The 12,910-nt window shown below is 36.6% G+C and overlaps 1 protein-coding gene across 1 annotated transcript in view; it reads right to left on the bottom strand.

Moving 5' to 3' along the window:
- Positions 1–10,678, bottom strand: part of LOC118803202 (complement C3-like) — a 60,576-nt gene extending 49,898 nt beyond the window's left edge. Inside the window, exons 1-4 of the mRNA XM_036563734.1 lie at positions 10,501–10,678; positions 7,418–7,613; positions 3,661–3,826; positions 2,233–2,306 (exon numbers count right to left, since the gene is read on the bottom strand). Of these exons, the coding sequence (XP_036419627.1) occupies positions 2,233–2,306; positions 3,661–3,826; positions 7,418–7,613; positions 10,501–10,574 (510 nt within the window). The 5' untranslated portion in view covers positions 10,575–10,678. The remainder of the gene's footprint in view (positions 1–2,232; positions 2,307–3,660; positions 3,827–7,417; positions 7,614–10,500) is intronic.
- Between the last annotated feature and the right edge of the window lie 2,232 nt (positions 10,679–12,910).

The following is a 12,910-nucleotide window of genomic DNA, read 5'->3' as shown; positions in this document are numbered from 1 at the left end:
TTAAATAGGCACAGATTATATTTCCAGATGATCACAGCAATGAGATAAAGACCTCAGTTGCTCTATCTTGACCTCCAGCCAGAGCACACAGTTGCTGTGCATGATGTCACTGTTAAAGGCACTTGCTACAAGAAAGGCATGTGGGTTGTCATTGGGAAGATTGCGAGGGACTTGCATTCGGTAACCTCAAGCTAATACTAGTTGTGATAGGCCTTGTTCTGTTTATTTTGTCACTGAGAAATCCCATTCTGATTGTCTCAATGATCAGAGGCTTTACAGCTTGACAGACATTGTCAATTATTGCTGTATCATTCAATTCTATCTACTTGACTACTACACTCTATCAATGTATGAAGTCTTTGGTTTGTCTCTAATAGCCCTTCATCACTCCTTTACTTCTTAAGAATGATGCCAGACCCATAGGAATGCATCAAGAAGGCTATCATCTCCTTTCTTCCTAATATGACAGAGAAGAGAATTGACTAGCTGATTGATAAGATTATCAAACAAGAAGTGGAAAGCAGTGAAGACCTACGGTATGTTAGAGAGCAGGGCCCAAGTGACAAGAACTTCAGTTCAACCCAGACCCCCTCAACCTTAGGCTGGACACTGTTGTTATAAGACCCAGGACCCAGGACATGAAGGAACCAGGTCACAAGACTTTACCTGTTTGCCTTTGGAGAACAAAACTGGGACAGGAGCACTGAGGCCATGGACCCAGAGTGCAGGACTCCAACATGAGTCCCATCATCAGACACAGCCACTAAGGCTTGTGATGTAGTCTCTGAGAACCAGGACCTAAAAATCTTTCTTCCCAGGTTATTACTACATCCCAGCTCCAGCAAAAACCCCAGCTTTACAGTGTAGGCTCTGTGATTTTATTAAGTAAATTAATATCACTATATTGCCAGATAATTTTGCTTGTTTTACTTATAACAAGTGAAAAGTGTTTAGAAATAAGCTAGGTAATCTTATAGAAAGTGCAAAACCATCACAAAATGTGAAATATTAGATGATATATCGACTCAAGATCATTTAACTTGACAAGATGCCTTTTGCAGTGCAAGCTGAGACACTGGATATGGAGCTATTGCTGGTGGCCTTGGCTTTGGGTTCTAGGCCTTATAGCAAACATTCCAAAGCACAGAGGCATAGGCTGATCTTGGACTTTCAGCTAAACCTCAGAGCCTACATTTTTAAAGATTTAGCCTCCGACCAAGCACTTATACATCTTCAGTGACTTCTCAGGTTAACATCTACAGATATGAACTTGGACACTCCAAATAATGTGAAAAACAACTGAATTCAGAAGATTCTAATAAAATGTTATTTGCACAGCTGATTTAAAGTCTTGAATGTATACTGAATGCATTCACTGCTGCTATATCATTGATATGTTGTTGAGGTTACTGAGAGTCTGATGAGTGTTTATTTCATCTACAAAGGACCACTCAAAATAATGTGTCATCCTTAAAATAAATTCCCAAACATATAATATTTGTATTACAAATGATTAACCTGAAAATGTAATGAATTCCCAAAAGAAAAATGTAATAAGAAAATAAGGTATTACATTATTGGTAAAAATGTTACAGTAACAGTTAACATAATCTATTACATCATTAGGCAATTTATAACATGGCTGGGTTTATTATATTTTTGACTGAGTTATAAATAATATTTTGATACATGTCTGGCATTATTACATTACTGAGAAATGATCAGACTATTAAGTGCTACAGCCCTCCAATGTAACTGAATTAAAGCTATTCTGTAAAGAAGAGCTGGTCACAATTCCTCTACAGTTCCTCAGAAAGTTCTTCTATAATCTCTGATATAATTGCTTATGTAGCTTTTGACAGTGTATGACATATTATTATCCATAGCAAGGCAAATATGTGATGACTTAGACATGCACATTGCTAACTGGGCATAGACTTCCATCACTTGTTTTATACATTAGCTTGTAGCTACAGTGCAAAACTAAATAGGCCAAATTCAGACACCAAACTCATCTTATCTGATACATTTTGGGTTAAGGGAGAAATTCCATTGTTGTTATATTAAAAATAACCTTCAAGATCAGATACCTTTATAATCAGGAAACAAAACGGTAAAACAATGTCTTTTCAGCAGTTTCCAGCTTACAATTAAATGTTTCTAGAACTGGACGAATTACCTGTGAACATTTAACTAAAACAACTCATGCAGAATTGCTATTTAAGTACTTACTATGACTTCAACAGAGACTGCACTCTGGTCAAGCGGCTGCAGATCAGGAGTCATAGAGAAGACTCTGTATTTAACTGGAAAAGGACAAAATAGGTCAAGATTTTAAAAAAAGACTTTCCCAAAACACAATGTTTATCTCATACTATACATCTGTATTCAACCTCTGTCTGAAACACTCTATTTGAGCTCCAGTTTGTTTAAGCCATGCCCCTCCCCACCCCCCCAATGAGCCCAGTGTGCTCTGATTGGTCAGCTCGTCCACTCTGTTGTGATAGGTCAACTGCCAGAACAGAGGTCAGCATCCTGCTACAAGTTCTGCCACAAACTGCTGTGGCTGTTTTCAGTAGCATCGGTTCTGCAGTATCAGTTTTAGCCAGAGTCCGATCCTGAAAGTCAGGTTCATTAAGTTGGCAGAACTGATCCACCTTCGCAAGCTACACTGGAGCAGGAACATTTCTGAGTGCTAAGTTTTTACTGTCTTTTTACTGTCTTAGCTTTCTGTGTGTTGTGTGAGGTTAAGTTCATTGATGACCCGAGTTTAAACAGGCAAGTTTGGGTTTGAATTCCCAAACCAAGCTCTACTTCCAAATGTTAGAGGTATAAGGTTGGGCAGTGGTGTCCTCTTATCTTGGGCATGGCCAAGACTCCAGTGGCATGAGGCAAATCGAGTTTTATTTCTTTGGTCTCCCCAAGCTGAGAGACTGGGTATGGAGCTATTGCTTGTTGTGTGGGGGCATGTCAAGCTTGCCAGTAGGTGGGCAATAAGGATTGTGTTACAAGATGTTTGCCTCTTGTAACAGAGAAAAGGGCTGGAATTCCAACATGGCATTTCAGGCAGCAGGAAAAGTGATTTCTGTGGGACAGGGTTACTCCACCCGGGAGTGTACTTTGGGCTTTGTATGTCTGCAGACAGTTTAGACCAACAAAGAGCAATATAACACACTAAACGAAAGGGGAAAAAAATGAAAAAGTATAATAGGTACCCTATAAGCCAGGACTGCCAACTTTGGTGAGGTGACTTGGGTAAGTTCTTCCAGTGGCTGGAGTGAGATTTTTACTTTTGCATGCATACATACTTATCAGTTATTACACTAATTAGATATTAGCATGTAGTTATGAGTTTTAAACCAAACCAAGAGTTTGCATGAAGCAGCAATTCCGTAATCATGTAAAAAGGTGCGTTATACACCGTACGGTTCTCATGGTGGTAGACAACAAAGGTAAATGGTTTACATTCAAAGCCAAATTTCAATCCAGTTACCTGATGGCAACAACTGATTTTTCACCAGACAACATGGAAAAAAAATCAATGTTCAGTTATCAATTAGTTTTTCCACTGAACTTTGCTTGTTTAGTATTGCTGAATCAGAGTTTGGCCATATTGGGAGTACAATTTAACATTTCATTGGTGAGTTCAGAGTGTTGTACCTGTACTCTTGGGTGTGTAGATGCTCTTGTCTGTCTGGATGAATATGTAGCCTGACTGGAAGGAGACCATGACCACCTTCTCCAGCAGAGTGAGAGGAAATTGGGCCTGCAGGTACACGTACTGCTTCTCTAAGGGATCCGCGCTGAAGAGCTCATTTTCAGGAATCTGAATCACAAAAAGTAACCTGCTTTTTTAGATTTTAGGACTTTTGTTCAGAAATCAAATTTCCACATATACCAAAGGTAATCTGTTTGTCTGGTCTCTGATACTGTATTACATACTGTTATTTATAAGCTAGCACTTTACATTAAGAGTTGTTAATGAAAGTTTATTCATGTTATAATTGATCTCTTATTGCTATATTAACTGTTTATTTAGCATTAGTAATAATTTAGTAACTTAATTAACTGTTAACTGATAGTTTAGTTTGTCATTAGCTTATTTACTCATTAACTGTGTACTAAATGCTGATTACACCAATAAAGTGATGTGTTTACTTATATAAAGAAGTAACATTGCACCTGTCCTCCATGATCTCCACTGGCTTCCTGTAAAGTATGATATTCACTTTAAATTCTTCTGCTCACCTACAAAGCTCTCATCAACGTTGCTCCTTCATACTTGTCTGATATACTCCTTCCCTATAAATCCACCTGTTCCTTCATCCCACCTTCATAGTTTTGGTGACTGAGCATTTTCAAGATTTGCTCTTCATCTGTGGAACTCTCTTCCTCCGCATGTCCAGCAGTCCAACTCTCTTTCCGTATTTAAATCAAATCAAAAACACCTATCTCTCCCATCTAGACGGCAAATTACTTATCCTATCGTCTGATTTCATCTACCTTACCTTCTTTGGTTTTCTTGTTTTAACACTTGTGTTTTTGTTTTTTTTTACAACTGAAAGTGATTCGTTCATTATTATTATTATTATTTTATTATTATTATTATTATTATTATTATTAATACAAATGGTCAAGATCAGAAAACAGTACTCAATTTTTGTCTGTGTTTATGGATATGATGATCATGCATTACTGATTCATACATTATTGATGATTATGCATTACTGATTCATACATTATTGATGATCATTAAGACTAACGCAATGTTAATGTCTTTCAAGTCAATTTAGAAGTAAGGACAAAAGTGCCTGAAATTTACTTTAAAAAAAAAGCTACAGTTGAGAAGTTATTAAAACACTTATAATAGTGCATCAAATACATCCCTGACTCCCTCCTATAGTGATCTAGTCTCTGATCTAAATGCTAGACTAAAGGAAACTCTTGACATTCTCACTCCAGACTGACTGATTAACCCCAGCTTTTCTGCTGGTGCGTCTCATTGTGATTTATTTTCTAAAATTTGCAAAGTGTTTGCAATTCATTTTCAAAATAAAATAGACCTGATAAGACAGGGCATAGCTCAGCTGACTTAAACAAGCTCCTGTAATGTTCCTAATTGACTGTGGTTATTGACTGTGTTCAAAATGATGTTTTAACTATTGTAAATTGTTCTCTGTCAACAGGTTTTTTTCCAGGTGCGCTTAAAATTGCCTTGGTGAAGCCTCTCCTAAAAAAGAGTAGCATGGATCCTTCCATACTAAATCATTTTAGACCAATCTCAAACCTACCTTTTCTAAGTAAAGTCTTAGAAAAAGTTGCTTTCAGACAATTACATGCGTATCTTGTAAGGGGTCAGGCTACGACACCAGCTGCCAGTAGGGGGCCTGGGCATCGTGCCAGGAGAGCTGCTAGGTGCACCTCCAAAAAACTCCAACTCCCAGAAGCCCTAGCACTGATCAGTGCTGACTGGTTGCACCTGGGGAACGCTGCATAAAAGCTCACACAAACTGCAGGTCAGTGTTACACCTTTGTAGAGGGGTTACCGGTATGGTACTCCAGCCCAAGTGGGTATAAAGACAGAAAGAAAGAAACAGAAAGTAAAAAGAAAAAGCACTGAAGCTGACAACGGGGAAAAGAAAGAAAAGAAAGGAAAAGAACAAGAATCTAAAGGGGAAAGTTTGAGCAGAGATCCAAAAGAAAATATAATTTCAAGGGAGGTTGGTTAGCTGGACTGGGGAAAGTTTAGATCTCAGCCTTGGTTCTACAAGCTGTGCACTATTCGCATCCTAAGTTTGTTGTTCTCCTCAAGCTTGAGGGTGGTTTTTTGTTTCTGTAGTTTTCCCTTTTAAAGAGATTCCTTTGTTTGTCACATAGTGACACCAAACCACATTCATTACACTTCAACACATCATGCTAATAAGAATTTCACATTGTGAAGACAGTGATAAATAAACTAGTGACTAAACACCCAAAAGCTCTGCACTTGGGCCCGCCACTCCCCATCCTGTGACATATCTAACATTGAACAGGTTACATGAGAAATTTTGATCAGGTTTTCATTCTAACCATAGACTAAGACAAGTTTGGTGCGTATTGTCAGCGACATCAGGCCTAATGCTGATGCTCAATATTCCTTTAATTCTGGTCTTATTGGATCTCAGCACAGCTTTTGATACCATTGATCACATGATTTTAATCCACTGTCTTGAATACTGGGTAGGCCTCTCAGGCACAGTTTTAGAATAGTTACAAATATATTTAATGAATATATAGTTCTTGGTTTCACTGGGAATCATTCATCAAAACATTTCTTGTGAGGTTCCACAAGGTTCAGTTTTAGGGCCTGTCTTACTCTTTATTCATATCACCTCTAGGTGATGTCATCAGGAAACATAATATCAATTTTCATAGCTATGCTGATGATACACAATTATACATTTCCATTCCTCGTGATAATCAAGACTCTGTTGACAGGCTTACCAGAATGTGTCACATATTTCTCAGTGGATGTCACAAAATTTTCTACAACTAAGTCAAGAAAAACAACTGAAATACTGCCCCTTGGTACTAAAACTCAGAGAAAAAAAAGCTTTATAAGAAGCTCAGTTGGTTAGCTTCATATACTAAACCTGAAATAGGAAACTTGAATGTAATTTTAGATTCTGAGCTCTGTTTTATCCCATATGTACACGCAGTCACTAAAGTACACTATATGGACAGCAGTATTGGGACATATCTACAATCAGTGGGCCTCATTCTTCAATATCTTCTTAAGTATTTTCTTAAACTTGTTTTTGAGAAAGATACTAAGTAAAAGTCTATGTCACATTCATGATGTGTTCTTAAATCACAGAATTGTTTGCATCTTTGTGCTCTTGAGTGTGTGTAGATACATGTATGATCTGGCTAATGATATGGGAATAATATGATAACAATCTGTAAACTTAAAAATAATATGTTAATTATCTAGTTGTTAGTAAAAATAAGTTATTCATTTCAGTGGAAATAAGTTAGTAATAATGTGGGAAATTAATGGTGACAAACTGTTTACAAAACTAAATAAACACAGGGTTTTATAATATTAGGTTTATTAACACAAAAACAGTGAAGTAGTTCGGTTGAAATGACGTAGTATCACTGCTGTGAAATAGTAATTTACTTGTATCTACTTTGTTTCTTACTTGTTATGCATTTAAATCATCAGGTACAGTATGATGTACAGACACATTTACTGCCTATAACCCTAATGCTAAATGTGATTCAAGCTGTAAGATGCAAATGCAGTTACTGCATCTCGCAGCAAGTGTAAAAATCAGTTCTTCAGAATAATGTAACGTAAAATAACAATTTCATTATTCACTTATTACAGATCTGCAAAGTGCTACCAGTTAAGTTAAAGTCAAACAGCACTGACCTTTATAGGTACAAGTTTCTGGTAGTTGTTTCCAGCATTGAGGACCACCGATTCGAATGCCAGCTGTATGGTTTTCCGTGGATGATTCATCACTCTGATCCTTACAGGGATATCTTCTCCAGCGTAATCCTGAGCCTCCACGAATATGTTCTCTAAAGTGCCCACCCTCAGCATGTTTGGGGCAGACAGGATGTTGCTAGGAGGGTGAACGTAAAATGTAATTGGGTTTATATATATATTTTATAGATCGAGTTGCAGTAGTCAAGACTTCAGATGACAAGAGACTGAACTAGCACCTGGGTGACCTCTCGAGTGAGAAAGGGTCGAATACTCTGGATGTTGAACAGGAGAAACCTGCATGACCGAGTTAAGTTCACGATATGAGCTGAGAACAATAACTGGCCATCCAGAATCATCTTCAGATGAACAATCAGAGAGTTCATGGTTATATCTGAACCATGCATTTATATGTGTGATAGACACATGCAACACAGTAGAAGTTTGATGTGATAAGTACAGTGAAACAGCCTAGATGAAATGATGTGTAAATGAACCCCTACAACATGGCCATAACATTGTTTTTAGACAGCTGATTGGCTGTCAACATGATCAACACTGGTTAATGTTATCCTTTTTTTCCTTCCTTTGTCAAAAACCTTTATAAAGTGTAATGGCTCAAGTGTATAAAGGTTTTTGACTAAGGAAGGCATGAGGAGCACTAATGTAAACCGGTGTATCTTTTGCACTAAAATGAAAGTGGAGTCCATAACAATGTACGATGGAACCAAAGAGGGAGGCATGTAAATTATAAGCAAAAGCAGACCAAAAACTGATCCCTGTGGATCACCTTAGGAGACAAGGGCTGTGTAATATTTAGAATTTCCTAAAGACACAAAATGCTGTCTGTCTGAAAGGTAGAATCTAAACCAGGATAGCAAAGTTACAGGCATGCTTATATAGGTTTGAAGATGGTGAAGGAAATAGGCATGGTTGACAATATTAAAAGACACTGTAAAGTTCAGGAGGAGAATGCTAAGAAGACCAGTGTCAGCAAAGAAATGAAGTAAGAAGGACAGTTTTAATACTCTGCAATTGGTAGAAACCTAACTGAATTTACAAGACTAAATAGTGATTGGTAATAGGGAGAGTTTAGACTAAATTCAAGAACTTTACTTTTCAACTGTGCTATGTAATAAGCATTTTAATGTTGGTTCCTTTGTATGCCGTTGACCTACATCTTGCTCCCTCCCCTTTTTGAAAAATGCAGTGAAAAAGTGATGACAGAAAGAAATACTGATTTGCAGACTGGTCTTGTGGTTGGGTAGCTACCACCTTCTCCAGCAGAGAAGTAGACAAATAGGTACTGAATAAACATGAGATGTTCTATTAATAATCAGCTTGAGTGCTGCTGTTTTCACACTGGACATATTTCTGAAGCATTTATTTAGATGACCATCTGATGGAACAAATACATTTTCATTATATAATCAGTGTTTCAGTCTACACCGGCTGAACTAGAGCCCTTCCAACTTGCCGTTTTTTTTTTTATTTTTTTTTTTATATACGTGAAACCTTTTTTCCATAGAGATCCAGTTAAATCACAAAGTCTAACTTCCTATACTGAACTAAAGTACACTATTGTAAAAAAAAATTATAATGTGTTTTAATGATGGTTTAGGCCTGGGTCTAGATTTAACCCTAACAGAGAATATTTAGGCTCATATTAAACACAAACTAGCTTGGCAGTGTTTTTCAGCAGTTTGAAGCCGTCAATGCTAAGCAGAAAAATACTGACTCTTCTTTCTGTAAAAGGTTGTCTGCAAATTTACACACAAACCCTGAACATTTAAAGAAATCAAAGGAAAAGTTATAAGATCTGTTCATTTATTGATTAGTTGTTAAGACCATTAAGAGCTTAATGTCTTTCCATTTTGAGGTTGGCTCATTATTTTTGCTCAGGGGTGTATATCAAAATTACAATTTACTAAGGTGTTGATTTTTTTAGACATAGTAGATGCCGTCTTAATGGTGTATGGAGGCTACAGATATAATGAGGCTTTTTTATCTGACACTTGTGATTTTGTTTTTGTGCTGTCAAGCTTTAAAACTGCTCTAAATCAATTTCATTTAGAAGTACAGTTGTAAAACTTAAGCCTTCATCAGAACTTTATGCCATTTGTCTTATTTAATTCTTTTAGTCTTGAATTTTACCCTTACTGTTTGGTCCTACTTCATATGAAGTGTCTCTATTAACTGCATTGTTACACATGAATAACATGCAACAACACTGTAACTACTGATGATTTAGTCAATGTTACAGATGGATTACAGAAGTACAGCCTATGTAATTACACATGTGTATCAACTTCAGTTTTGCCTCATGCAATTACAAAAGTGTATCTTCTACACAGGAACTGTGTTAAAGTTACACTTTAAAATAAGTGGACAGTTCCTGTGTATTTGTTATGTAGGTATTGTGTAATAATGGAGTGGTAATATATAAATTGCTTTGGAGGTAATGCAACACGTTTAATAATGTCATAAAAGTTGCATTTTAAGATAAGGGGATGTCTGCTGTACTGTCACATTACAGAATGGTTTAAAGCTGAAACTGGTTACAACATCACAGAACTAGCAACATAAATGCTAGCTAAATGTTAGGAAAGCTGGTAGATACAGTGTAAGTAATGTCTTAATGTACATTATTACATAATTCCTTTTACTGCTGGAAAATTCTAAAAACTGCTGTTCCAGCTATTACTCATGTAATTACACATGAGAGAATAGGCTGTTACAACTATTAAGATACACTTGTGTAATTACATGAGGCAAAATCTAAGTTGATACACGTGTATTTACATAAGATGTACTTCTGTAATCCATTAGTAGTTACATTGTAAGTCATTAGTAGTTACATTGTTGTTGCATTTGTTGTTCACATGTAACTACACAGTTATTAGAGACAATTAATAGAAAGTGGGACCTACTGTTTTGAGAGCTACTTTTACTTCTTCTTCTTCTGCAAGTCAGAGTGTGTATATATGTGTACTATATATGTGTACATTTGTGTGTGATATACTCACAGTGGGACACATAGTGTGAGCAGTGGTGAAGACAGAAGAGCAGCAGTGATCCACAGCAGGTCCACCTGCCCCATCCTGCCTGTCTGATCCTGCCTGTGTCTGAATAAATGGTTGTTACTGAGCAGAACTACAGCTTTAATACACACTCCCTACCTCCATCTCCTCCCATCATGTTGTGGTTATGTGAGGGGTGAGGGGTTCAAAGTTCTGTGCTAAAGTAAATTTGTGTGTCAGCAGCATAAAAACTGGACGATGGCTGGTAGCACTCAGAGGGAGCATATACCTTTTTATACAAAAGTTTGGACACTTTTATACAAAGTTTGGCAAAATTACATATTTGGTATATTTTTCAAGTGAAAAGGATGCAACCTCAGCAGCAAACACACACAGTTACTACACAGTTACTTCGTACACCAAAGAATATGTAACCTTCAGAGACAAACACACTCCTGATATATACTCCTTATTTCTATATTACAAAATAGAAATTCCATGTATCAAATTAGATGTCCCCAAACTGGGCTGCACTCAGAATTAAGTTGCAGCCCACATACTGCATGGAATGTTGGCACACGAGCGAACCACATGCAGTTGGCAGAACCTGGCCTTTTTTTTACAACCATTAAAGGGCCACATCTCATCCACATTTAACCATTTATGATTGTAGGTATATTTCGGTTTGTCCATCTGAATTTACATCCCCAAATTGTAAGGCAAATTATTCAGTAACAGCATGAAATATTAATTAATAATAATTATTATTATTTTTTTTTGTAAAAGTTCCCCTCAAATGAACAGAAAATGTGTTTTATGATCATACACATATTGCTATATGCTTACAATGTACTGCTGAAAGCCAAAAATCTTAGATGCTCTTTGGATTTGTTTATAAAAATAATTGTTACAGTGCAGATCACTGAAGAGACGTCATCTGAGATCCAGTTTCTAGCTCAGATTTGTGGAAAAATGGGTCAACTTTCAGTAGAAAAAAAACCCCAAAACTTGTGAGTTCAGCTTCTTTTATTATAAAGTTTTAATTTATAATTTAAAGTTAATTACCCATCTATTTGACTGGAAAGATGACAGTTACAGCTCTCATATGACACCCACCTTTTGAATGTAGCTTATGAAATATGAAAGTTATGAAGAATATGATGAAGTGCGTTTTTGAACCACCGGTGGTCCCAAGCAGTTAAAGAGGTTAAACCACCACCACTGCCAGAACTGACTAACTAACTACCCAGTCACAAGTGTAAAAACAGGGTCAATATACTGTAACAATTAAGCAGGTTAACATCAAACTTTAATGCAACATTAGGGCACCGGAGCTCATCTAACACTTCTTAATTTAGTCAAAAGTTATCTTAACTAATGTTTAGCACTGTATCTCAGATAGTTAAACAAGGATGTTCTTTTTTTGACACAACTCTCCTGTTGACCAGGGCCTCCACAGTTGTACTGTGCAACAAAGCACAAGGTCAATGGGGCTGGCATGTGTTTCTTCTTTATGCAGATGGAGGTGGCCTTATTACTGACAGAATTTGAAAAAAAAAGCAATATTGTTAAGATAGGGCAGCACTCAGGGATTTCTGCTTATATGCTGGCATTTCTGTGTCCACCAAGGTTTAATACATTGTAGGACTGTAGTGCTCCAGTGCAGAGTCCAGCCTCAAAATCACTTTTTTACTTGATTTGGACTTTTCTCTGTCTTGGCCATCAGTCTCACCAAATTTATTTTCTGGTCTCATCCGAGTGGTTACTAGCTTAAATGTGTAAGCTAATTGAACATCATATTATACATTTTATTACTCTGCCTTCAAGTCTGATCTATGTAAATGAGCTATGTTCTGATTGGCTGCCACGTATTTTGTCCCATTTAGAAAGCAGTCCCTTTATCACTACTACTACTACTACTACTACTACTACTACTACTTAATAGGTGGGACTAAACTGCTGTAGACTGAATTTGTGAATATATATATATATATATATATATATATATATATATATATATATTTATGTTATATAACTTTTATGTTATATAAACACGATTAATCTCTTTAGTTTAAAAAATTAAGAAAAAAATCTGTTTCATATGAATGGACCTTTTAAAGCACGGGTGCCCAATAAAGGTTGATTAATTGATTGATTGATTGATTGATTGATTGATTGAAGATGTAGATGAGGTAAAATGCTGGTTAGCAGGCTAGCTTTAAAGCATCCATGTTGCTTTTACTTTTCTTACACTTTCACAGCAAAAGCAATAGGAAAAAGATTTCAGGAAAAAAGAAGGCAGGTTATCATTGAAATAAACTCATGTGTGTAATTACCCAACTTGTGTGAACAAGAGGTGAACTGTGTGTGTGTTTGTGCACGTCACTCCATCATCAGCCGACCCCCCTCACAGCCT

The sequence above is a fragment of the Colossoma macropomum genome, unplaced genomic scaffold (genome assembly GCF_904425465.1).
Source record: "Colossoma macropomum unplaced genomic scaffold, Colossoma_macropomum, whole genome shotgun sequence".
In the NCBI taxonomy this organism is placed as follows: domain Eukaryota; kingdom Metazoa; phylum Chordata; class Actinopteri; order Characiformes; family Serrasalmidae; genus Colossoma; species Colossoma macropomum.
The sequence above is the reverse complement of the archived record's forward strand: the minus strand, read 5'-3'. Positions and strand labels throughout refer to the sequence as shown.